The sequence below is a fragment of the Apodemus sylvaticus genome, chromosome 10, assembly GCF_947179515.1.
Source record: "Apodemus sylvaticus chromosome 10, mApoSyl1.1, whole genome shotgun sequence".
Lineage (NCBI taxonomy): Eukaryota > Metazoa > Chordata > Mammalia > Rodentia > Muridae > Apodemus > Apodemus sylvaticus.
Window position 1 is genome coordinate 79,344,960 of NC_067481.1, and position 24,451 is coordinate 79,369,410.

General features: G+C 42.9%; 1 protein-coding gene across 3 annotated transcripts; it reads left to right on the forward strand.

The window, feature by feature from the left end:
• The first annotated feature begins 15,584 nt into the window (after positions 1-15,584).
• Positions 15,585-23,474, forward strand: Thg1l (tRNA-histidine guanylyltransferase 1 like). 3 transcript variants are annotated; one of them, XM_052196738.1, is made up of 6 exons: positions 15,585-15,802; positions 16,865-17,041; positions 18,371-18,540; positions 19,631-19,719; positions 20,971-21,078; positions 23,032-23,474. In XM_052196738.1, the coding sequence occupies exons 1-6, from the start codon at positions 15,612-15,614 to the stop codon at positions 23,191-23,193; spliced, it is 897 nt and encodes a 298-aa protein (XP_052052698.1). In that variant the 5' UTR covers positions 15,585-15,611; the 3' UTR covers positions 23,194-23,474. The 3 variants fall into 3 exon arrangements, with proteins under 3 accessions (XP_052052698.1, XP_052052699.1, XP_052052700.1); XM_052196739.1 differs by lacking the exon at positions 15,585-15,802 and adding an exon at positions 16,595-16,700; XM_052196740.1 differs by lacking the exon at positions 15,585-15,802 and having other exon boundaries at positions 16,975-17,041; positions 18,466-18,540.
• Positions 23,475-24,451: the final 977 nt, after the last annotated feature.

Here is a 24,451-nt window from a genome sequence, read left to right on the forward strand (position 1 = left end):
CAAGCCCACTGGCCATCTTAGTTTAACCTCTGCTCTGGAGGTTGTATTTACTCCCGACTTTTGCTTCCTCGCCTGCTAAAATAAACCTTGACTACATGCTCATATTACCCTCTACCCATGTGGGTTTTTTTTTTTCTGTAGCTAAAATTAAACAAGTTGTCATATGGAATCACATGTGGGAAATAGCCCACTGAAGCAAACCACAAATCTTATACTGGATCTCCTTTTCTCTTTAATGTCTGTTCTATGAACATACCAGCCAAACAAGATTCAAAGCAGGTTTCAAATTCCATGATTAGATTGGCATGAAGATTTGAAATTGACTTGTTTAATAGCCCAGTCAATCTGTTTTAAAATGACTAAATTGAAGTATATCTGCCTGTGTCGATATGGCTATCTAATTAGGACCCACACTAATTATGAGGCACAAAGTTGCACAGGCCTATAAATAACTCCTTGTTACATGGTATAATTAAGAATTCATCAAGCATGCCTCTGCCTTCATATCAATTATATTGTTTCAGAATGTCTTAACACCTTACCTTTTAAAAATAGATCTAAAACTGTGATTTAAGACCTGGAAAACATTTTGGGAAGATCAAATTCTTTGTTTGCTTGTTTGTTTTTAGATCAAACTCTGCCGTTTAATCAACGCTGCATATCTGAAATACCTAAGCAGTTGTCAGTTGGCCTAGATGCCTCCAGGTTCTCTTTGTTCTCCTTCACCCCTCAGACCTCAGCCAAATTAATTTTCCTAAGGCATTAGACACCACAAAGCCAAAATCTTTAGCTCATACTTTAGCTCAAGTCCGAATTGTCTTGTGTTTTTTTTTTCCCCTACAGCCGGCTTGTCATCTCTTTTTTGTATCTTCACATGCCCTTCAACGCACCTTTATCATACTCCATTCTTTAGAGGAGCAAACCTCAAAGATTGGATATATTTTATAGAAGGGATTTTATTAGATTGACTTACATGATAAAGTGAGGTGGGGATAGCAGCTGCAGCACTAGTGGGGGCAATCCAGCAACGGCCATCTGCATGCTGGAGAGGCTGAAAGCCGGTAGCTTCCCAGTCCATGAACCTGAAATGTCTCAGTATGCTGGTCTCACAGTAGGAGGTTCTTTTAATTCCATGTAGTTCAGGGGCTGACCTCAGATTTACAGACTTAGAAGCAAGTACCTTTATCCACTGAGACATCTTGCTGGACCTTTGTCAAAGATATTTTTTTTTAAAGATTTATTTATTTATTATAAATACACTGTAGCTGTCTTCAGAAACTCCAGAAGAGGGAGTCAGATCTTGTTACGGGTGGTTGTGAGCCACCATGTGGTTGCTGGGATTTGAACTCAGGACCTTCGGAAGAGCAGTCAGTGCTCTTAACCACTGAGCCTTCTCTCCAGCTGGATATTTTTTTTTAATGTAACCACTAACTACCAAGAAATAAGACAAGGAAAGAGTGGTTATTGGGAACATTTATATTACTTTACATCTGATAAATTAAGAATTAAAAAAAAACTGTTACATATACAGAAAAGGACATATATGGTCTTAGTAACTTGTTAAATGTTTACCAATTGCTTTCTATGTGTCAGTGACTTTACTTAGCATGAAGGATAGAGCCTTGAAAATATACAAAACTTTGCATGCTGTTATGCACTTGTAATCCCAGCACTAGGGGGGAAGGGACTGAGTCAGACTGTCATCAGCTTGGGGACAGCCTGTACAGGGTAGTAAGACTCTGACTCAAATACCCTCTCTGACAAATTTAACAAAGTGTTTGTTCTCCTGGAACTTACAGGACTCCAGGGGGTGTCTCCGGTCCAGCCATGGCACTCAGAAATGCCATTAGAAAATTTCTGCACAGCCTCTCAAATTGTCTTCCCTGTGTAGGGATTGTGCAGGTTAGGTTTATGTCAACTAGACGCAAGCTAAGATCATCAGAGGTGAATTAAGTAGATGCCCCCATGAAAACCTGTAGGGCATTTTTTAAAATTAGTGCTTGGTGTAGGAGGGCCCAGATCATTGTGTGGGGGGCCATGCTTGGGCCGGTGGTCCTGGGTTCTATAAGAAAGTAGGCTGGGCAAGCCATGAGAAGCAAGCCAGTAATCAGCACTCCTCCATGGCTTCTGCATCAGCTCCTGCCTCCAGGTTTCTGCCCTGTTTAAATTCCTGTCTTGAGTTCTTTCAATGAATAGTGCTGTGGAAATGTAACCCAAATAAACGTTCTCCTCCCCAAGTAGCTTTGGTCATGGTGTTTTATTATAGCAATAGTAACCCTAACTGGGACAGGGACCTAATTCTTGAATATGGTCTTCTCCAGTGAAGGTAATGTGGGCACCTCTGTAGCAATTTCAGGGGGGTAGAGCAGCCCAATGAGAAACACTGAACACATTCACCTGGGTTGGGCCACATATACATCTCTGATTCTGTCCATCCATGTCTGAGAAACTGGGAAGGCCACTACAGATGTGTGTACTCATTACAGAGCAGACAAGCAAGATGTAAAGCCCAGAGTGGGCTGTGATTTACCAAGCCTTCTCCCAGTACAGGTCTCATTCTGCTCAGGGGAGACTCGGGAAGAACAGGGAACTCTTTCCTAATTTACACTGTGCGCACCCTGGAGCAAAGGTAAGAAAAGATTATCCCTGTCTTTGGTCTGCTTATAGGAACGGATCGTTGGACTGCTATGGCCTAAACTTAGAAAGGTAATGATGGGTAATCAAGAACTATGGATATATATTTTGTTCCTTAAACCATGAAGAAATGGGGGTAGTATAGAGGACTCTGAACTTAGAGACAAGAGGACTGGTTTCTGACTCCAGTTCTAGAATCCAGATTCTAGGAAAGCATTTCATTAACTGCCCCTCCCAACCTTTTTCTTTTATGATGTTGAGAATTTCTCTCTTGACTCACCTATAGACTCACTTGGAGGAATGAGTGAGGCCCGAGTAAGAGAAAGGTTTGAATGGAAACTCTTATCTTTTCTCCCTGTGTGATGGTAAGACCTTGTTGTCCATTTAAATGGGCTTGAAATCACCTAAGAGATACACACCTTTTAAGTGTGTCCTTAAAGATTGTTCCAGAGAGGTTTGACTGAGGAAACAAGACTGTCGAGGCTTTGTCTTTTACTGTTTGTTGTAGTACTAAATGTGTGGAGGAGGGCAAGACCTGGTGTCTGCACTAACCCCTCTGACCCTACCCCCAAGTTTATTCTGATTGCTGAATAATTGCCAGCCAAAAGCTTGGCAAAAGAGACATAGGGAGGTCTGAGGTTTCAAGGGCTTGGGTGAGGGAGGACCATGAGGAGAAGGAGAAAGAAGAAGCCACCATGGGATAAAGGAAGAACATGCAGGAGGAGAAAGGAGAAGCAGCCATGGGTTCAGAAAGAGAGAGCATGGCCCTAAGGGCTGACAATTGGAGCTAAGAGCAGCCCAGCTGGAAGACAGTAAGTAATTACTTGGGAATTATTAATAGATTCTAACAGCCTGGAGGGTAGGCAGCTACCCAGCTCTTATGCTGATTAAGGTTTATTGTAAATATAAAGGCTGTGTGTGTGTGTGTGTGTGTGTGTGTGTGTGTGTGTGTGTGTGTGTGTGTTTATGCAGGAACTCAATGATCAAGGCGTGGTAAAATCTCCAGACTGGGGCTTTAATAATTTTTACTACACAAGACCACCCTGAATGTGGACCTCACAATGGCCCTCTTAGGCCATAGTCCCAGGAGAAATAAAAGGGAAGAGGAGGAAGGCTTGAACAGTGGCACCTACCTCTCTTGCTTCTCCATTGCTGATACAATCCAACTAGCCACCATATACTCATCACCATGGCGGACCGTATCCCTTCAAAGATTAGCTCAGATAAACTCTTCCTTCCTAAAGGTTTTCTTTGTCAGATATTTTGTCACAGTGGGTAGAAAGGGGACTGACACAGCCTGGAAATTGTCACTGTTTATTATCTTTCCAGACAGTACCCTCTCTCACATACCAAAGGTGCTCAACAGACATTTATGAATTGTCTGATCCATGATATGAAAACTCATTTTTTGCTCTGGATACTTTCCCAAAATCTTATACACACAAACAGCTTGGGCAAAATGTTCAATCAACATTGCAACAGAAGATTCCAGGAACCTATGAAACAAGCTGTCGGCTTCATGTTGGGTATCAATTCAAATATCGTTTTGTCAGAGACATTTTTGTGAGTAATCCCAGCTCCCTAAACAGGGCAATAACTGCAGTATACATTAAACCATCATCTCAGGCAGGCACCATTGGCATGTCTTTGTTTTACCAGATGGACATATAACGTAGTAGGAAATTAAGAAGCATTTGTCCAACGACAAATAAATTCTTGGAATAAATATAGCAAAGTCTAGTGGGCTAGGAAATCACATCTGATTTCCAATTTTTGGTCTCCTGATCTCCTAACTTCTTTTCCCCAACCCTCTAGCAAATAAATCCTTCTGGAATTCGACTAAATAGAGCAGTTGACTAAATATATCCATTTAAGGACATACAATCAATGACTATCTTAAAATAAAATCAGCTCATTCTGAGCTCTATAAGAAATATCTTAAAATACAAATACACACACACACACAATCAAGACTCAGTGATTATTCATTTCTTCTAGATTATTCATTCCATAACCTTGTGCATTCAGCTCTGTTCCAATGCTTCTCTCTGTTTGGAAACTATGACAGAACTAAGCAGCCTTTCCTGGAAGCACGTCCGTGAGAGAGAAATCAGATTAGAGTGGCTCAGAGGGAGAAGGAGGATTTAGGGACAAGCTAGTCCTTCTTACCCTCCTCCACCCTGGAGGGTGCACATTTGCATAATGCAGCTCTTAGTGAAATTGAAATGAGTCAGCATGAAGGATGACAAACTGAAATATGACTTCCATACCTAAGCCAATTACTTCTCTTTCCATTACAGTGATCTTAGAGGTAATAGAAATAATAAAAAAAAAAAATAGAGGCCGGTATAGATGTAGGCAATAAATAGCTGTCATGTTCAGAATGCTTTCTCTCTTTTTAACAGTGGGAAAATATACATAAAATTTAGCATCTTGGCCATTTTAAAGCATACAATTCAGTACAACTGTAATTGTGAACCAATCCCCAGACTTCTTTTCATCTTATAAAAGTCTTCAGTCTGTGTGGACTTGACTACCCCACACATGAGTGCGACCCCATGCCCATTGTGTTTTTGTGGCTGGCTTATTTCATGTGGCATGGCCTCCTCAAAGTTCACCCATGTTGTAGCATATGTCAGTGTTTCCTTATTTTTTCAGACAGAATAGCTTGTTATAAATACATGCCACATTTCATCTTTCCTATCAATCTGTTATCAGGCATTTGAGCTACATCCTCAACCATGGTCATAGATGCACAAATGTCTCTTTGAAATCTAAACCAGATTGTATATCCAAACAAAATCTTACATCCCTTCAGGATAAAATCCTAGAGAGACTAGGGATGAAGGGAAGATAGCTCAACATATTAAAGCCTATCTATATATGACAAACCTATTACCGTCTTTGTGCTAAATGGAGAAAAAAAATTAAGCATTCCCTCTAAAATCAGGAACGAGACAAAGGTGGCCATCTTTGCCACTCATATTCAGTAGAGCACTTGAAGTCCTACCTAGGGCAAAAAGGCAAAGAAGGAAAGAAAGGGGATGCATTTAGGAAAGGAAGAAGATAAACCATCCCTATTTGTGTATGACATGATTCTATACCTGAGAGACCCTCAAAGTGTCTACTAAGAAACGCCTAAAGCTGATAAACTTTCAGTAAAGTGGTGGGTTACAAAATTCGCATACCCAATTCATTAGTCTTTCTAAAGAAAAAAAGGGGTGGTGGGGGCTGGGAAGACCGTAGTATAAAGCTAACCAAGGAAGTGAAAGATCTATACAATGAAAACTTTAAGTGGAGCAGTGGTGGCACATGCCTTTAATCCCAGCACTTGAGAGGCAGCAGAGGCAAGCAGATGTCAGAGGTAGAGCCAGCCTGGTCTAGAGAGTGAATTCCAGGACACCCAGGATTACAAAGAGAAACTTGACTCAGAAAAAAAGAAATAAAGGAAGGAAGAAAAGAAAGAGAAAATCTAAAACATCAAAGAAAGAAATTGTCTTTAGTTTTTCTGAGTGTAAATCCTATAAAATAGAATTGTTAGATCATATGTTAATTCTGTTTGGTTGGTTGATTGTGTTCTTGTGAAGCAGATGTGAACAACTCTACCTTTACATTCTCCATGTGCTGAGTTTTACAAGGCAATTTTGTGAGTTCAAAGAGACTTACGCCTAACTTGTCCTCTCTCAGAGTTCTCCAAGGCCGGTTCTTAAAGAGCTTAGTGAGTGAATTCTCTATCAACACCCCCATTTGAGGATAGGTAGCATCTAGTTTGAACTCAGATCAAACCCTAGAGATTTGGAAAGCTTCCTAATTTCCTGTTCATTTTTCAGTGCCTCCACAAGCTACTGTATAAAACTTGTACATAGCTGATACATGAGAAGAATGATTTTCAACATGGAGGCTGGGGGATGAATCCCAATGCTGTATCTTGAACATTTGGCTCAATATCAGGTAATAAGGTAGATGGTACTGAGGAAACAGCATGGCGCTAGGAGTGTAGCTTTAATCCCTATTTTTTAAAAAAGAGTTTCTGTTTACATTTTCATTTGTGAAATGGGTTGTTATGACGATAAAAAGATGACTTTGCTGGACATAGGTCTTTTATCCAAGTACCCAGGAGGCAAGGGCAGGCAGATCTACATAGCAAGTTTCAGGCTAGTCAGGGCTGCAAAATGCCATTCTGTTACTTTCCTCCACCCCTCAAACAGGAGAGCTAACCTGGGAAGGGTTATTACGCAGAATCCCACAGCACCTGGAAATGCTCCATAGATGCAGTCATCTGCGTCACCACTGGGCTGTGACTCATCTGAACGTGGTAGGTGAGACATGAAACACTATCTATCCATTGTGCTTTCACTTAGTGCGTGCACTTAAGTGCATCATGTCAGTTACTGACCCATCCATCCGTCATCCACCTCAACGGTAGATCTCGTTATATCTCATTCACTCTGATAACACGACCTCCAACTTTGCAACCCTAATCTGTGACCACAACACTAATGAAACCTTCCTTCTGCCCCAGCACGGAATGTGCCTTCTGCTGAAGGGCTTGCCATGGGGGGTGGGGATCGCGCTTTCATTCTGCCCCCACCCACACAACTGGAGTGGAGTTGGGATTATGGGCTGGTTCTGAGTTCTCTATACCAATACTGTCTTTTCAAGATATGATTCCTGTGGAGGCTAGAAAATGCATGCTGAATTGCTGTGCTGGGGGACATATTGGTATCACCCCGGCCCTCCATTGCTATGCTGGTTTCTTGGGTATAAGAACAGCTTTAGGTCCCATTGGCCCTGCCAACTGTCTGTCTCCAACTTCATCTAAGATTGCTCCGTGCTCCCATGGGCTACTCCTAGCTTCAGACTCACCCTCTGACTTCTGAAACTCTTACTGAACCCACCATGACTTTTCCTGGGGCTCATGGGCTGTGAGGGAAGGCAGCGAGGTTACCCCACTGTCTTTGGTCACGCCATGCTTTCTGCTTCCTTTGGTCCAGCTACTCAAGAAAACTGTAATTGTGACATCACTAGTCACTGACTTCAACACTCACAATCATTCTCCAAACTCGGGAGACCCATGGAGAGATGGAGTCTTCTAGGATCTGTGGGTGGCTCTCCTGGTACCTTCTTTTGTAATAACACCAGGAAAATGCAGCAAAGTCCTAGGTTCCTTTTGGGAAGTGAGGGGACTGTCCTCCCTCCTTAGCTTAACTAACTAACTAACTAGCTAGCTAACTAACTAACTAACTAGCTAACTACCTAACTATGTACCAATCTCTACCACTGATGAATGCTTCTTGTCTGTCCATTAAAGCACTGAAGCATCCAGAAAGGAGTTCTTCCTGCCTTACAATTGTACCTTACAATTGTGCTGAAGAATGAAGGTACAAGAGGCTAAAGCTGATACAAAACTAAGAGTAAAAATGTGAAATGAGAGAGCTGGTGCTTCTATCGAATGGACAAGGCTGGCATAAACATCTGATATAGTGAGTGGACTGAGAGACTATCACAGTAACAAAGCTCAAACAATTAAAATATAATGCAGATGAAGCCAGAAATCTGAAGGCATATAGAGAACTTCCAGCACACACTAAAATTAATGAAACTTCAAGACCTACTCATTCCTGGAGATGATGAAAGAACCCAGTTGGTGATGTTAGAGGTGACGATGAAGGTACCGATGACATCAAGTTATCCGCGCTGTGTTGGAAGTTTTCTGGGGTCATTCTATATTTAACTTTCATTTAGCTAGAGCACAGCTAATCGCTCCTCTAAAAGCATTATATTTCACTTAAAATATTCTTTGAAAACTGCATGTTAATACTTTGATATTTTAGTATAATGGGATTTAGGATGAAAACTTTATTATAGGCCCTGTTTGGGGGGGGAGAGGGAGGGGACGAAAAGGAGGAGAAGGAGAGGGAGGACAGGGGAGAGAGAAGAGGAGTAGAGGCTGGTACTGAGCACATGGAGAGAGGGGGAGGGGAATGGGGAGAGAAGGAGGGAAAGAGAGCAAGAGAAGGGGAAGAGAGTAAGAGAAGAGAGTGAGGAGGGGGCAAACAGACCCTTTCATACTGAGACAGGTATACCTGGCTGTTGAGAGAGAGAGAGAGAGAGAGAGAGAGAGAGAGAGAGAGAGAGAGAGGAAGCCTTTCCATCTTTGAGTACTTTATCTGTGGTAAATGAATGTTTTGAATTGGTTGCTTGTTTTATAGCCAGTGCAGATTATAATCTGCAACCCCAGTTCCAGAAAACCTGCCTTATCAGCTTTCTTGTCTAATTACCAGATACTCTTTAGATTTTTTTTTTCCATCACATTTAAGGACAGCATAAATCCGTGTGAGGAGTCAAAGAAAACAGGGCTGGTTTCCATACTTATGCACACAACTGCTTTGTGCTAACTTTTGTATCCTATACATTTATTTAGTTCACCATTTGTGTCACCTCCATCCAAACATCAGACATGAAGTTCTTAATCACAGGTAGGAGTTTTAAGTGTGTAAAATCAGAGTTTGCAGAAACTGAACACTGTTGACCAATTACCTTGACATTAGAGACTAGTTGAGGATATTTTTGCTTGATGTTTACTGTTATAAAGCATACTTAAAAATAGGAAATGAAGAGAAGATGAGAAATAAATGTTGTTATAATATTTACATAGAAAACTCTTCAAATACAGTTTTTAATTTTTTAAAAAAGATTTTTTGTGTATGTGTATGGATCTGAGTATATATATGTATATGTGTATGTGTGTATATGTATGTGTATGTGTATATGTATATGTATATTTACCACATGCATGCATGCAGGTGCCCACAGAGGCTAGAAAACATTGCCATTTCCCCTAGAACTGGATTTATAGGTAGTTATAAGCTAACATGTGTGTGCTGAGGACTGAGTCTGAATCCTCAGAAAGAGAACTTAACCTCTGAGCCACCCCTCCAGCCCATCACCCATTTTTAAACATTTATTTGTATGCATATGTGTGTGGGAGGACCTGTGTGCCACAAACTACACTTCCCCTGCTGCACACTCTTGGAACATGGCTATACTGTTTCAACAAATATAGAGTAGGCGTGAGTCAGAGGACGGCTTGGGACAGTCGGTTCTCTCCTTTCAGGGTGATCCAAGGTTCGAACTCGGGTCATCAGGTTCCATGACAAGTACCTTTTCCCGCCTAGCCACCTTGCTAGCCCGAGACAGCTTTTAATGGTGCATTATGTATTTTCCTCTTTGCAAAATAGGTTGCACAAAGAGGCGTTATCTCATTTTCAGTGCCATCTGTTGTAACTTTCCGTTTGGGTCTTCATGGATGATGAAACAGCTATGTAAAAAAAAAAAAACGAATAGTGAATTTTTATAATGAGCTCTATAAGCCATTCTCAAAATAAAATTAAGTTTAGGGAAAATAGACCAAATCCTAATGAAAAAAAAAGTGGTTTCTGAATGGAAGTCTCAGAAATAGAAATATAACAGAAACATGCTGGCAGTAAAAAAAAGTGCATCAGAAAATTTTTCTTATTGTTGGAGACAGTCAGGCGCCAGGTTTTAAAAAAAACAACGGTACATCCTGGCCTCTTCTGAAGATAAGAACAACCAGAAATATGTAAGCAGAATTTGTGCCACTTTAGTGAAAAACGCATAGAGAGAGATGATGACTCATCGGGAAGTCTGGCTTTTATCTGTCTTTTGCTTTCTTCTGCCTCTCTGGGATATAGAAGCCATGATCAGAGCTCCAACCACGGAAGACAGAAGCCGCAAACCAAAGCTAAAGGACTCAGCCTCCGAGGGTGATATGTCCAGTGCATGATTATGGGTGTATAATGTGGCTAGTCCACAGCCAAGCACTAGCAGATACTTAAAAGATGGACCAGATAAACGTACAGACACAGGATGTCTGTTTGGACTTTAAGGTATTTTGGTAGGAAAGGATGTAATTTTTCTACATGTACATAAAAAGATATCCTATAGCAATCACTATGTTAACATTCTTCAACCTTTGCCGTTCCTGGCTACCTATTTTTACCTTGCCAAATACTTCCAATATCTCCTAAGTTTAGTTAGTATCTCGTATAAACACATAACTGTTATCTTCCATAGTTTCCTGCTTTTCTTTCTCTTCTTTTTCAAGACAGGGTTTCTCTGTGCAGCCAAGGCTGTCCTGGAACTCACTCTGTAGACAAGGTCAGCCTCGAACTCAGAAATCGGCCTGCCTCTACCTCTGGAGTGCTGGGTTTAAAGTCGTGTGCCACCACTGCCCACCATAATTTCACACCTTTGATTAGTGAATACTTCAAGTAGATTGCATTACTGTTCCGATTGTTTGCTTCCCCCTTCTGTGTAAGACTAGAGTATTCCCCTGCTGCACCCTTGGCTCATGGCTACACTGTTTCAACAAATATAGAGTAAGCATTGAGTTGCTGCTAAGAACAGAGGACTATGGAGTCCTCAACTCTAAACAAAACACTGAACTGTCCCCCAAGATGCAGGGAGCATCATGGAAGACAGGGCAGAACAGATGATGAAATGTTGTCTTATGGTAATGGAGTGGCCTTTTCAGTCATGAACACATGCAGCTGTGGCTACAGGCACCAGACCTGCGCCAAGAAAATCAAGATATGAAAGTAGGGTCTGGAAACTAGTTGGGGAGGAAGTGGGTCATGAGGGGTGTGAGGTGGCTAAAGATGAATGAATATGTAGAGTGAATGTGATTACAGAATGTTATATGTGTACGAAAGTGACCTAATTAATTAACAGCAAAAAGACGCTGCGCCACCCAGTGGTGAAACTTCTCAAATCACTTCCTGGGTTTTGCACTGAGGCTACTTGGAGATCAAAATGACTCTCTGGAGAAAAAAACAGTGGTGAGCAAGAAATGAACTCAATTAGACAGTGGTGATTGGTGACTTCCTGTAATTCGACCACTACCATGGATGTAAAGCAGTTTCGAAGGTAGTACTGAGTCAAGATTTGTACACTGAGTTTGACTTTGAAGTCCTTTTCCATCTAGAACTGTTTCTTGGTTAGTTTTTGTCAGCTTGACATAAATCGGGAAAGAGAAACCTCAATGGAAGAATTGTCTCTATCAGATTGGCTTGTGGGGCATTTTTTTTTATTAATGGTTGATGTGGGAGAGCACAGCCCACTATGGATGGAGCCACCCTGCGCAAGTGGCCTTGGGTTGTATAAGAAATCAAACTGAACCGGGCATGATGGCACATGCATTTAATCCCAGCACTCAGAAGGCAGAGGCGGGAGGATCTGAGAGAGAGAGAGAGAGAGAGAGAGAGAGAGAGAGAGAGAGAGAGGTGAGGGGAAGAGAGAGAGGGAGGAGAGGGGAGGGAAGGGGAGAAGAGGAGAGGAAGAAAGAAAGTCAACTGAGCAGCAAGCCAGCTTCCCATGTCAGTTCCTGCCTCCGACTTCCTACTGTGGCTTCCCGTCATGATGGACGACAAGCTGTAAGATGAAATGAACTACTCCCCAAATTGCTTTTGGTCGTTGTTGAAGGCCAGCTTCGGCATCACAGGGTAAACCAAGGAGGCCTGAGTGTGGGGTCTGCCATTGTTTGTATGCCCCACCCCAACACAACTGAGGGAGATAAATGAGACACAAATGGCCGACTGCTGCTTTTGATTTTTCTCTCATATGTGGGCTCTAAAAAATATGTGTAAATAGAAGATGGAATTATTGGAAAAGCAATGTGTAAGGGGAAGTTTTGCAACTAAGTCTTGTTTCCCAATTGGTTCTTGACTTGTCAATTAAGAAGGCCAGGGCCAATTGCTAGACAATTCTGGGTCCCAAGAGGAGAAGATTATTCAGGGAAAGAGAGAGGGGCCTTTTCTGGCATGCTTTGGAACAAGAAGAAAGCAGCAGTCATGTAAGGTCTCAGGGCAGCTAGGGCCTGTGGCCTCCGCTATGGGTGGGGCCAAGGGTATTGTCAGGGGCTAGCTGATGCAAGCCACTAAGTTTAGGGTGGAGGGAGACACGGTAAGGGCATGCACATCCAGGCAGGAGTTGTCTTTGCCCAGCAATTGTGTAGAGGCAAGTAATATGGAGTGGTGTGTCTTTTAACCTCAGATTCAAGGGTCTCGGGAGTGGGCTGGTAACACTCTGCTCTTGCAGGGGCAAAGGTGGGTAGGAAAGAGGCCAGTCAATGCTGGCGAAGTCAATCCTGGAGCTAAGATGAGAGGAACAAGAGAGAGCCTGGAGGAACGGGTAGCTCAGTAGCAGCTCCCGGGCTAAGGCAGAGCTTGATTATACTACACACAACGGCAGTGGGATCAGGTAGACCATATATGTGTGAGGACTAGGGGAGGATGATGGGGGATGGATACCATCAGAGTATGCTACATGCATGGTTGAAAATGAAACCCATTATTGTGTACAATCACCACACACCAGTAAAAACAGTCATAAACCCATTATTGTGTACAAACACCACACACCAGCAAAAACGGTCATAAACCAAATACAGTAGAGCATCAGCGGTGGCCCGAGTTCCTAGAAACTCCCACGGTGACTCCTACCTTATCTGTGGCAGAAACCAGGAAAGTAAACTGGAAGTCTAAATTCAACTCACAAAACGCTGGAAACCCAAGAACCACTGAGGATTTGATAGATAAATTAATGGAAAGAAAGTGGGAGTTTCTGGGAAAGTCATTGCTAGGATTGGCTGTCTATCTCCACATAGACCTATGCAATACACCTCCTCGATACTACTCTAAATTATCTTAGTGTGCACAGTGTTTCTACTATGGTGTTTTTAAGTTTTTAAGTCTCTTAAGACATGCAAGAGGTGTGACAGAGATGGCTTAATGGTTAAGAGCACTTGCTGCTCTTTCAGAGGACTGGGGTTCAGTTCCCAGAACCTACATGGGGGGGGGGTGCTCTTACATCCGCCTGTAACTCTAGCTCCAAGGAATCTCTCTCTCTCTCTCTCTCTCTCTCTCTCTCTCTCTCTCTCTCACACACACACACACACACACACACACACATGAATGCACAAGTAATAAAAAGAGAAAATCTCTTTTAAAAGATGAAAAGAGAGAATTTTATTTAAGAGAAATAAAATACACTAGTGCCTGGATCATACTTGAAAAGGTTCTGTGAGCAGCCTGGGAATTGACAATTCCAAATGTATCCTCTGATTTTAACATAGTGGGAAGACGGCAGCACAGTGGAGTAATACTTAAGTTGATTGTAAACCATTCTGCTTGTGTCTGTCACGTTGCCCTGACCAGGGTCTCTAGTGGTTGTAGGTTTTAGCAAAATCAATGGCACTCCCTCAGAGACTAGATGAAGGTGGTAAGCGCTGTTTGTGACTCTGCTTTTCTCTTTATGACCAGCAAACAATCTGGGGGGCAATACCACCAGAATAGGGTGTCTTTCGCTAATTATATAAATCGCAGTTTTTGCGTCCATCAGTGAAATATGTTTAAATGAATTATTTCATATACATTTACAAACAAAAGAACAAAACTGATTCTCTGAGCCCACCATTCTGTGTTTGAAACTAGTCAGCACTCTTTTGTAAAGTTCTTCTTCTCAGGAAAATGCCTTGTTCCCACTAATAACCAATTACCAGTGTAAGAAATTAGTATAACAACTGCTTCCAACCCTATCCATGAGCTTTCCTTTCTTTGAAGATTGTGTTATGGTGCCTTTGCTTTTTCCGTGAATAATAATCAGTTACTGTTGTTCTTATAGATGCTCAAATTGTTCTTACAGATTTGCTCTTCTCCTCCTCTGGGCTCGTTTTGTCACATCGGTTCATTACTCGTAGCAGTTCTTTCCCTTTCTGCCACAACATGTGTCCCAGTCTCATTTTGTGTGTTCTGTGACACAACTAGCTAGGAAGCAGTCACTTCCTCTAGGAGTTTATTCTAGTGGAGAATGATGCTGGCAAACACGAATTGGATGCCTATCGCTTGCAGGGTAGCATTTCATCTATGCCCAATGGGCAAGGCTGGAAAATGCATTTTAATCCTGAGTTCAAGAGTGGGGAGATGGCTCTGTAATCAATATGTTTGCCAGGCCAGTATAGAGATCCAAGCTCAAATTCCCAACATTCACATATAAAGTGGGATGTGCCAGTGTTAGGTAGGCAGAGAGAAGAGGCTCCCTAAAACTTGCTGGCCACCTAGTGAATTCTAGGTGAATCAGTGAGAGCCAGGTTCAGTGAAAGACAGCCTCAAAAGTTAAGATGAAAAGGGACTGATGAAGATACTTGATAACTTGCTCTGACCTCCACATGCACATAGACACAGATGTGCATAAACTCACATACATACAAAATCTTTTAATAGTAGTGATGAGTACACATTTTAAATTCACCTAATGGCATATGGCAGGGTAACCTGCCTCTGGTATTCGCTATTGGAAAGCCTGAGAAAGGAAGGACACACCACATGGCTTCCAGGGATCAAAGTTGTCACACCTGGCGTCAAGCATCTTTGCAGACTGAGCTGTCTTTCTGGCTCGCTCTTTGTTTAAATCACACTTTTGGAAGAACCAATAAATAACTCTGGAAAAAAGCAAACAGGGCAATGGAAAAAATACAAAATTGTAAAGATGATCGATTTATATTTTATGTTCCTTGTTTAAACTTACCTAGAAGAACCTAGAAGGTCATCCCCACCCCATCCCCAAACTATAAAGTGATAATTTAGTGTAATTCATCTTAGCAAGGAATTTAGAAATGCAACTTAGGAATACTTTATAAATGCTATTTAGAAGTAAGAGACAAAAAGGTCACAACTACACTTTCGAACTTGGTCACAAAACAACAACGTCTGAGAGCTTCCTAAGAGTGATTTTCCTCCTGCCTGCGGGGAGCAGAAAGGCACAACTCCTAATGCTCCTGGAGGCTGGCTGAGTTGAAGACAGGAGAGTCAAGAGAGAAACCTCCACCGTGGCTAGAGCGGCTGTGACAGAGACAGGAACTTCCGGGGTGGGGCCCGTCCATTGCTTCTCTATGGCGAATGTGGGCTTTCCGCACAGCTAGGATCGGCCGTCTTTTGGCTGCTACTTCCGTTACTTTAAGACGGTGCCTGAGATTGGGGGTGGTCATGGCCAAGAGCAAGTTCGAGTACGTGCGGAATTTTGAGGTTGTCGACACATGTCTGCCGCACTGCTGGGTTGTGGTGCGGCTGGACGGCCGGAATTTCCACCGGTAAGCTGGCGGGGCGGGAAACCGCGTGCTGCGCCCGCACTTCCGGGAAGGGCGCCTCGTAGTTACCGGGGTAACGCGACAGCCAATGAGCACTCAGCATTCAGCGTCTCCTGAAGGACTTACTAAGATCAGACTTTCCTGCTAGGTGGTTGAGATATTTAAAAGGAGCTGGGTACTGTAATTGGTCAAAAACCGGTGCTACTTTAGCTGAAATCAGTTTGCAAGACCTTTGTGTGGGTGTTATTTCTCGGTTCACTACTTAAACTTGAGCCACGTGTGCGACCCTTTTGTTATTTTTGAGAGTTGTTAAGAGGCTTGCATAAACCTAACTGTGATCAGGAGTTGATAGTCTGTCCCTTTCTCATTGTCATCTTCATATTACATGGCCTGACTGTACTAGAGTCAGGACAAAAAAGGGAGAGAATATAAACTAGTGGGGACTTAATTTCAATAAAGGACTATGTAATTAGCTATTACCATTTTATAGCTGTACGTAGAGCTAGTAATGTTTATAGATCACTTAGTAAGAGCCATGCATAATTACATTTTGATCTACTAGTGATTGATATAACTTGATAAGGTAACAGTATTCTCAATTCACCCAGTAAGGTAAAATTTCACAGAAAAGTGCATTTAAGACTAGCAGTTGTATCCCTTTTTGACAATTTGTCAAAGCAAGAAAGAAAAAACTTGTTTTTTTTTTTTTCTGTATATGCCTATGTGTAAGTGTAGGGTCAATGTTGGGTGTCACTCCTTAGAACTGTCCCCCCTTGTCTTTCTTGAGACAGGGTCTCTCATGGAACATCCTTGGAACTCACCAAATACTCTAGCCTGGTGGTCATCTAGCCCCAGGACAGGAGTCCTGTCTCCACCTCTCCAGCACTGGGATGACAAGCAGGTGCCACCAAGCCCCCAGCCCTTTTCTTATGTTTCGGGGCCAGAACTTGGACCTGACAAACAGTTTACCTATCGAGCTGTTTCTCCATCTCTTTTAACTGCCGCTGTGCATGGCGATGGTAATGACAGACTCTCTCCCGCTTGTGCCCTCTTTCTTCTGTGAAGGTTTGCTGAGAAGCACAACTTTGCCAAGCCTAATGACAGTCGGGCTCTCCATCTGATGACCAAATGTGCCCAGACAGTAATGGAGGAGCTGGAGGACATTGTGATCGCATATGGCCAGAGTGATGAGTACAGCTTTGTGTTCAGGAAGAAGAGCAATTGGTTCAAAAGAAGAGCCAGGTGAGTTTCAAAACCAGCCTCCTGCTAGGATGTTTTCTCCCATTCTCTGTCCCTCTGTTTGTCAGGACGGCAGCTGAGATCTAAAAGCTTGTGGGTGATGCTGCATTTACAGAGTGCACAGGTCCTATTTTGACTGTTTCCTTCCAATGAAATCTGAGAATTCTTGTGCTATTTTTTTTAGATGCTTTCTTTATCTAATTCTTTCCCTTCTGTATCCCGTCAGTCCAGCTTGCAGACTGACATATTGAATATTTAGACTATAAACAGAGACTAGAAAAATATAGAGTAGTAGTGATTCATGGGTAGCTTTGAAGGGTCACTCTTTCCATGTATTAAAGTATTACACTTTTGAACTAAGGAGATATATCTGATATTCAATTTGGTAGTATATTGAAACTCTTAAAGGAATCAAATTATGTGATAAATTGGTATGTCTTCAAAATAATGGTTCCCTTTCTTCCAAGAGTAAAAACAATACCACACCCACAAAACAACAATAACAAAATCTTGAACTATAAATGTATACCACATCCTGTGGAGAAAAATTTGGTGTTAGCGAGTGTGCTGGCTAGTTTTATGTGAGTTTGACACAAGCTAAAATTATCTGAGAGGCAGGAACTTCAGTTAAGAAAATGCCGTCCATAAGATCAGGCTTCAGGCAAGCCTGTGGGGCATTTTCTAAATTAGTGATTGGTGGGGGAGGGCCCAGCCTATTGTGGGTGGAGCCCTCCCTGGGCTAGTGGTCCTGGGTTCTATACAAAGCAGGCTGAGCAAGCCAGTGGGAGCAAGCCAGTTAGCAGCATTCCTCCATGACCTCTGCATCAGCTCCTGTCTTCAGGATCCCACTCCATTTGAGTTCCTGTCCTGACTTCCTTCGGTAATGAACAGTGATGTGAATATATAAGCTGAATCAACCCTTTCCTTCCCAACATACTTTTGGTCAGGGTGCTTCATCACAGGAATACTAATCCTAAGACAGTAAGTTGCTTAAGTAGAGGCTGGCTCTATTCAAAACATACAGACAAAATATTAAAAGTTTTTCTTAGCCGGGCGGTGGTGGCGCCTTTAATCCCAGCACTTGGGAGGCAGAGGCAGGCGGATTTCTGAGTTCGAGGCCAGCCTGGTCTACTGAGTGAGTTTCAGGACAGCCAGGGCTATACAGAGAAACCCTGTCTCAAAAAAAATTAGTTTTTCTTAGCTGAATATATTTTATCTTCCAGCCACTGGGAGGTTTGTATAATCTCTCTGTTGTACCACAGGTCCTATCTTGGTGTGGAATTAATACCAAATACTTTCTCTTTTCTTGCTCCACCCACTGTGTCTTGCAAGTAAGTTCATGACTCTCGTGGCCTCCCAGTTCGCCTCCAGTTATGTGTTTTACTGGCGGGATTACTTTGAGGACCAGCCCCTTCTGTATCCCCCAGGATTTGATGGAAGAGTCGTGTTGTATCCTAGCAACCAGACTTTGAAGGACTACCTCAGCTGGCGACAGGCAGACTGTAAGTAGTACCAAGTACACAGTTTGAGTCAAATCCACCAAACCTGTGCATTAACACTGTGGGTCTGATACAGGTTTGGCTCATCGGTATGTTGCTTGGAGTCAAGTGTTTTTTTAAAAAATGTTTTTTCTTTGAATAGAGACTTTCTTTATAGCCCAGGCTGACTTTCAATCCTGCCTCAACTCTAAGGCCTGTGTTAAGAGTATGTGTACCAACACACCAAGCTGCCTCGCATTCACTCTTTAGTTAACAACATTGGAAAAGTTGGGAGATTTTAATGGGAAAATTGTCTGTAGTTGTTTGCTCTGTGGGTGTATTGCGTGTTTGTTTTTGAGTGTACATGTACATGCATGTGCTTATGTGCACTTGCCTGTACAAGTGTTGCACAGCCAGAGGAAGAAGCGGGATGCCCTGCTCCGTCACTCTGTTCTGTCTTATTCCCTGACTGAACCTGGAGCAAGTCTGGCAGCCGGCAAACCCCAGAAATCCTCTTGGAACAGCTCCGGGGTTACATGTGTCCGCGCCCAACTTCTTACACAGGCTCTGGGATCCAATCTCAGACTCTCCAGCCTGCACAGCAAGAGCTCTTATCCATCCAGCCATTATTTCTTCAGCCCGTGTTTGCTTCTTAAATTCAGAAGATGTGAGGCAGGCCTGCATTTCCACCCCACATATGCAGAGCCTGTGTGGTAGCAGCTCCATTATTGCTTTGCGACACACTCATGAAGTCATAAACTGCACAGTCCCTGGTCTTCCCTGCCATTCCCCTGCAGTTACCTCAGCAACTATTTCTAGAATGAACACCTAGGTCAGCAGACTCGCATTAGACATTGCTGAGATGAGCACGTGAAGTTGTTTTCAGGAAGTTAGTGTACATGCCTACCCCTTTCCCTGTCAAATCCCTGTGTAGGCAGACTGGGATGTCTCTGAGATCTTTGTCCTTTAAAGTGGAGAGAAGCTGGGTTGTGGTGTTCCTGGCAATATAAGTGGTCTCTATATAAAACAAAGTGAATATGCTATAAGATATAATATTATACATTTATAAGAATAAGATTCAGTATATATAAATGTTATTTTTTTTTTCTCACAGGTCACATCAATAATCTTTATAATACAGTTTTCTGGGCCCTTATCCAGCAGTCTGGACTAACACCAGTCCAAGCCCAGGAGAGATTAAAGGTATAAAGATCCTACAACAGTAACACAGTTGAGGACCAGTTTGCTCTGGTCACTCATAACATTTCTGGAATGTTCCCTTTTGTTCCTTAGCTTCCTTTACAGCTCTGTTTTGAAAGGTTATAAAGAAGCGCTCACCTTGCTTGTGGTCAGCAGAGCTGGTTATTACTTGTCCTGGGGCCACTGTGCCCGTGTGCTTACACTTGGCTGTGATTGTATCTTGGTTCCTTCCCTCTTTAGACAGTGCCTCATGTGCTCTGCTTCTTTGCTCCTGGAAGTCCTCTTCCCTTGTGCCATATCCTATTGGGCTCCTGTTATAAACCCCTGAATAAAATGAGAGTCAGTGCTGAGAGTCACTTAGCCTTCCTCTGTGTATCCTCTCTGCCTTAGTAAAGTTTAGGATAATAGTTCTTAGCTCATAAGCTTATAGAAAGTTCACGCCTCGATGTGTTCTAATACACGGAGAAGTAGGTGCTGAGTAAGCGCTGGCCTGCCTTCTTTGATGACACTGCCGCGTGTGGCATGACTAATTCTCCTGTGAGGTGATGTACTAAGACAGGTCCTGATATAGTGTCTCCTACATTGTGATTACTGAGGTAGCTGTGGTCTTTACTAATAGTATCAATGCTGAAGACTTACATATTAACACCATTGGAAATGCCAGCGGCCATGTCCAGGTAGAGTCAAAATCAGATTTTACTTTCAATTAGAAAAGTAAAGACAGTTGGGCAGTGGTAGCATGGGCCTTTTCTCCTAGCGCTTGGGGGTAGGAGGTCAGGGGCACAAGTAGGCAAATCTCTGAGTTCAGGCCAGCCTAGTCTACACAGAGCGATTTCCAGGACAGCCAGGGCTACATAGAGAAACCCTGTCTCGAACAAAACAAAACAGTAGAGTAAAGAGTCTTTGTCTACTTTTTCTTCTCAGGAACGGAGATGACATTGTGATCAAGTAAGAAATATCAACACCAAGTTGATATATGCACACAAAGTTGTTCTTTTCCTGTTAGCTCTTACTAACCCCACACAGTCTGGACAGTGCAGTCAGGGTTTTCAGCAGAAGGGGATTTCATGATTGTAGACACCTAGATTGGAATATCAGGGACTGGAGTATAGCTCGGTAGTAGAGCGATCAGAATTTTAATTCAAATGAGATTCATTAGCAACTAAGAGTTACGGTGATAGATGACAGTTCTTCACCTTGGTGGTGGAAGGGTGGGAAAGAGACCTACTGAGAGTTTTTTCTCTGTTTCCTCAGGGAACTCTGACGGCGGACAAGAATGAGATTCTGTTCTCTGAGTTCCACATCAACTACAACAACGAGCCACACGTGTACAGGAAAGGGACAGTATTGGTGTGGCAGAAGGTAAAGCTACATATAAAAGCTTCAGATAAAAATGGCGGTCAGGTCATGGGAGCCCTAGTCCCTCCCTGGTCCCTGTTTTGCCCTCCATCCCATGTGGGGCTATGGTGGTCGTTACTAACAGGTCATAGATACACTTTCCAAAAGAAGGCACTGGACAGGAATAATTTGGAGGCTCATCAGTCAGTAGGGGCCTAGACTCTCTTATAGCAGATCCAAGCAGTATCCCAGAATTTCAAATTTGCGCACTTGTTTTCTGTGTCCCCATAACAAATAAACCCTTTCAATGGGTAGAGTATAGAGCTGGAGAGATGGCCCAGCAGTTAAGACCACTTGCTCCTTTTGAGAGGACTTGGGTTCAGTTCCCAGCACTCACATGGTGGCTCACGACCATTTGTAACTCCAGTCCCAGGAAATCCAACACCTCCTTCTGACTTTCTTGGGCACATTGTGCATGTGGCCCACCTATTTTGCATTCGTAAAACATTAAAACAAAAAACAAAAAAAAAAAAACTTTTCCCCGCGCTGGATGGTACCATTACATGGTTCGTCTCCTTCAGGACGCTGAAGTTCCGAGCACTAAGAGGTACTATAAAATGGGAACAGAGGGAACAGATGAGAGACTCTGACTTTGAGCCATCTTACTAGATTTCTCAGAAATTCATACTTACCTTACTGTTCTGGGATGCCTTTATACGGAATATAATTCCAGCATTATTATCTCAGTCGTCAGCCCATAGGCATAATTATTTCTCTGAATTCATTTCTTTTCCTGTTAGTTTTTTTATGAACGAGTGCTTTCCAGGATTAAAGGGCACCTTGAGAGCCACACACTGGCAACCTCAGTTTGCTTATTAACTTTTCTTACACGTCTGTTCTTTAGTACAGCCTTGGGTACTTAACCCAGGCAGAGGAAAGTTACCTTTAGTTCCATAGGTTTTGCTAACTATAAAAAGAACACTCTTCTTTGTCCCTAAGTCCATTGTTTTAGTTGGTGCCTCTGGAGAAACAGAACAATAAGATGAATATAAACATTTATATAAGGATATATCTATATATACTTATATATACACATATATATAAGTATATATATTTATAATATATATATTTTTTTTTAGTTAAATCAACTTAGACTAACATAGTAACACCAGTTGTCTCTCACCTAAGAGGGTAAGAACACATTAGTTGCCTTGTTCTTAGGTCTCAGCAATTGCAGACATCCCTGAGGGGCTCTGTCACACTAGATCGGCAGAGAACCCTGTAACTGCACAGTCCACCAGGCTGGGTAGCTCAGTAGTCCCAGTCTAGCATCGAAAACCTGGGAGGCTCCCAGGGTTGCTGGTCTTAGTCAACAATGAAAGCCGGTTCTGGTACAAGAAGATGCTGCGCACACCTTGAGTTGGTCCTCCCATATCAAGACAGTCTGGAAGATTCTTCAGTTGAGTCCTCCAACTCAGATGATTCTAATTCGTGGCAAGGTGACATGAAAACCAACCATCACAATCACTTTTCAAAATACAGTAAAGTAACTTTTTCCCAAAGACTTGTTGTTGTTGAAACTTTTGTGTTGCCAAGGACCAACCCCAGGGCCTCACATGTGCTAGAGAGGAAACTCTACCACAAATGTGCAGCCAGGGCACTAAAAGTGCTGGTGGATTCTGTTAGTTTTTGAGACAGGGTTTCACTGTGTAACCCTGGCTGGCCTGAAACTCACTGTTCAAGGGTTAGCCTTGAACCCATTAAAAAAATCTGCCTACCTCCCAAGTACTGGGATTGAAGGTGTGTGCTCCATGCCAGACTAAATGTATTTCTACATAGAGAGATGGCTACCCTGCTGTTACATAAAACTCCCAACAGTCAGTGGGATATCAACTAAAAAGGTGAGTTTCTCCCATAATTCTCTTTGTGTCCATATCTCTCTCTCAACATTATCCATGTTCTGTCTTTTGCCTGCAGGTGGATGAAGTCAGAACACAAGAAGTTAGGCTGCCAGCAGAAATGGAAGGGGAAAAGATGGCCGTGACGCGGACCAGAACCAGGCTGGTGGCCTTGAACTGTGATCTCATTGGGGATGCCTTCTGGAAGGAACACCCAGAGATTCTGGAGGAAGAGAACTGATCCTGCCCTCTGCAGTTCTGGCATGCTTAATCACGCAGAGTTCCCCCAAGTTTCCCTGCAACCTTAGGTGGCTCCAGCATTCCTGGTCCCAAAAACACTGCAAGGAGGGACGAGACTGGAGTTGGGTGGAGACAGATGAAGGAGGGATGTGTGGGGGTGGTGTATCTTGTTCTGCTTAAGCAGAATACCTTTTTTTTTTTTTTTCAAGTCTTAGAACATGACTTCTTTGGCTCTTTTCAAAATCATGGTCCTATTTTTATAAAGGAACTATTCATACTTTGCTGGAGGAGTCATTTTTAGCTGTGGTATAAACCTTACAAAAACCTGTCACCTCTTTCCACCTCTGATAGAAGAAGAGCCCAAACTCTAGCCTCACCCACTTAACTGGAGAACATAGTGACTGGAAAATCCCACTTCTGACACCCAAGTGCTTGCACTTAACTTTTGGCATGCAGTTAAATCTGGGTTGCTGCCTGCACTGCACGATGCCTCCAGATTGAGAAATCCTAGGGAACACTCATGACTCTGTGCCAGTTCCCAGGGTGGCAGCTTTGCCTAAACTGAGCATGGGAGGAATGGTTTATGTATCCTGCACCATTCCTGGATTGATGTTTCTGGACTTGTTAACCATAATCATTGTCATCTCTTACGGGGGAACCTAGTTTCCAGTCGCTTAACTCTTTTCAAGAAAAGGTATTTTAGGGAGGTATATGTGTGTGCATCCAAGAGGGAAGTGTGTGTGTGTGTGTGTGTGCGCGCGCGCACGCGCGCGTGCGTGTGAATGAGGATGGAGAAGCAGCTACTCCGTGTACGCTGGAAGTAGGTCAGTGCCGAAGCTGACTTTGGGTTAGCCTTCTGGACAAGCACTTTCAAACAACCTCAGAGCTGTACCATTTGAATCCAGGAGCACGAGGAGGCCTGATACGATGGTGTAGCCTAATCCTAGCACTCAGGAGGCTGAGGCAGGAAGAGCAAATATTTGAAGCCAAAATGACATGGCAAGGCTCTCAAAAGGGACAGAGTTGGGCTTGGGGTCACTGGTGACTGCAGAGGCTTTAAAACAGCCCCTGCTACTGATGGCAGGATGGGACCTGGCAAGGGGCAGAGGGCGGGGATGGAATGCATTTCTTCCCAAGGTGTTGAACTCAATGGGGAAATCAGGTTTCCCCTTGACCCTGTTTTATATCTTAGAGTGAAAAGCTTATTTGGCTCCATTAGGAATTAATTAGAAGACAGCCCATGTCCTGCGGCTGCCTGG

Bases quoted from the DNA above. Each gene is read 5' to 3' on its own strand.
- Thg1l (XM_052196738.1), top strand. From the start codon at position 15,612: ATGTGGGCTTTCCGCACAGCTAGGATCGGCCGTCTTTTGGCTGCTACT. The intron at 17,042-18,370 runs GTGAGTTTCAAA...GTGTCTTGCAAG, and splicing joins TGGTTCAAAAGAAGAGCCAG to TAAGTTCATGACTCTCGTGG. The intron at 18,541-19,630 runs GTAAGTAGTACC...TTTTTCTCACAG, and splicing joins CAGCTGGCGACAGGCAGACT to GTCACATCAATAATCTTTAT.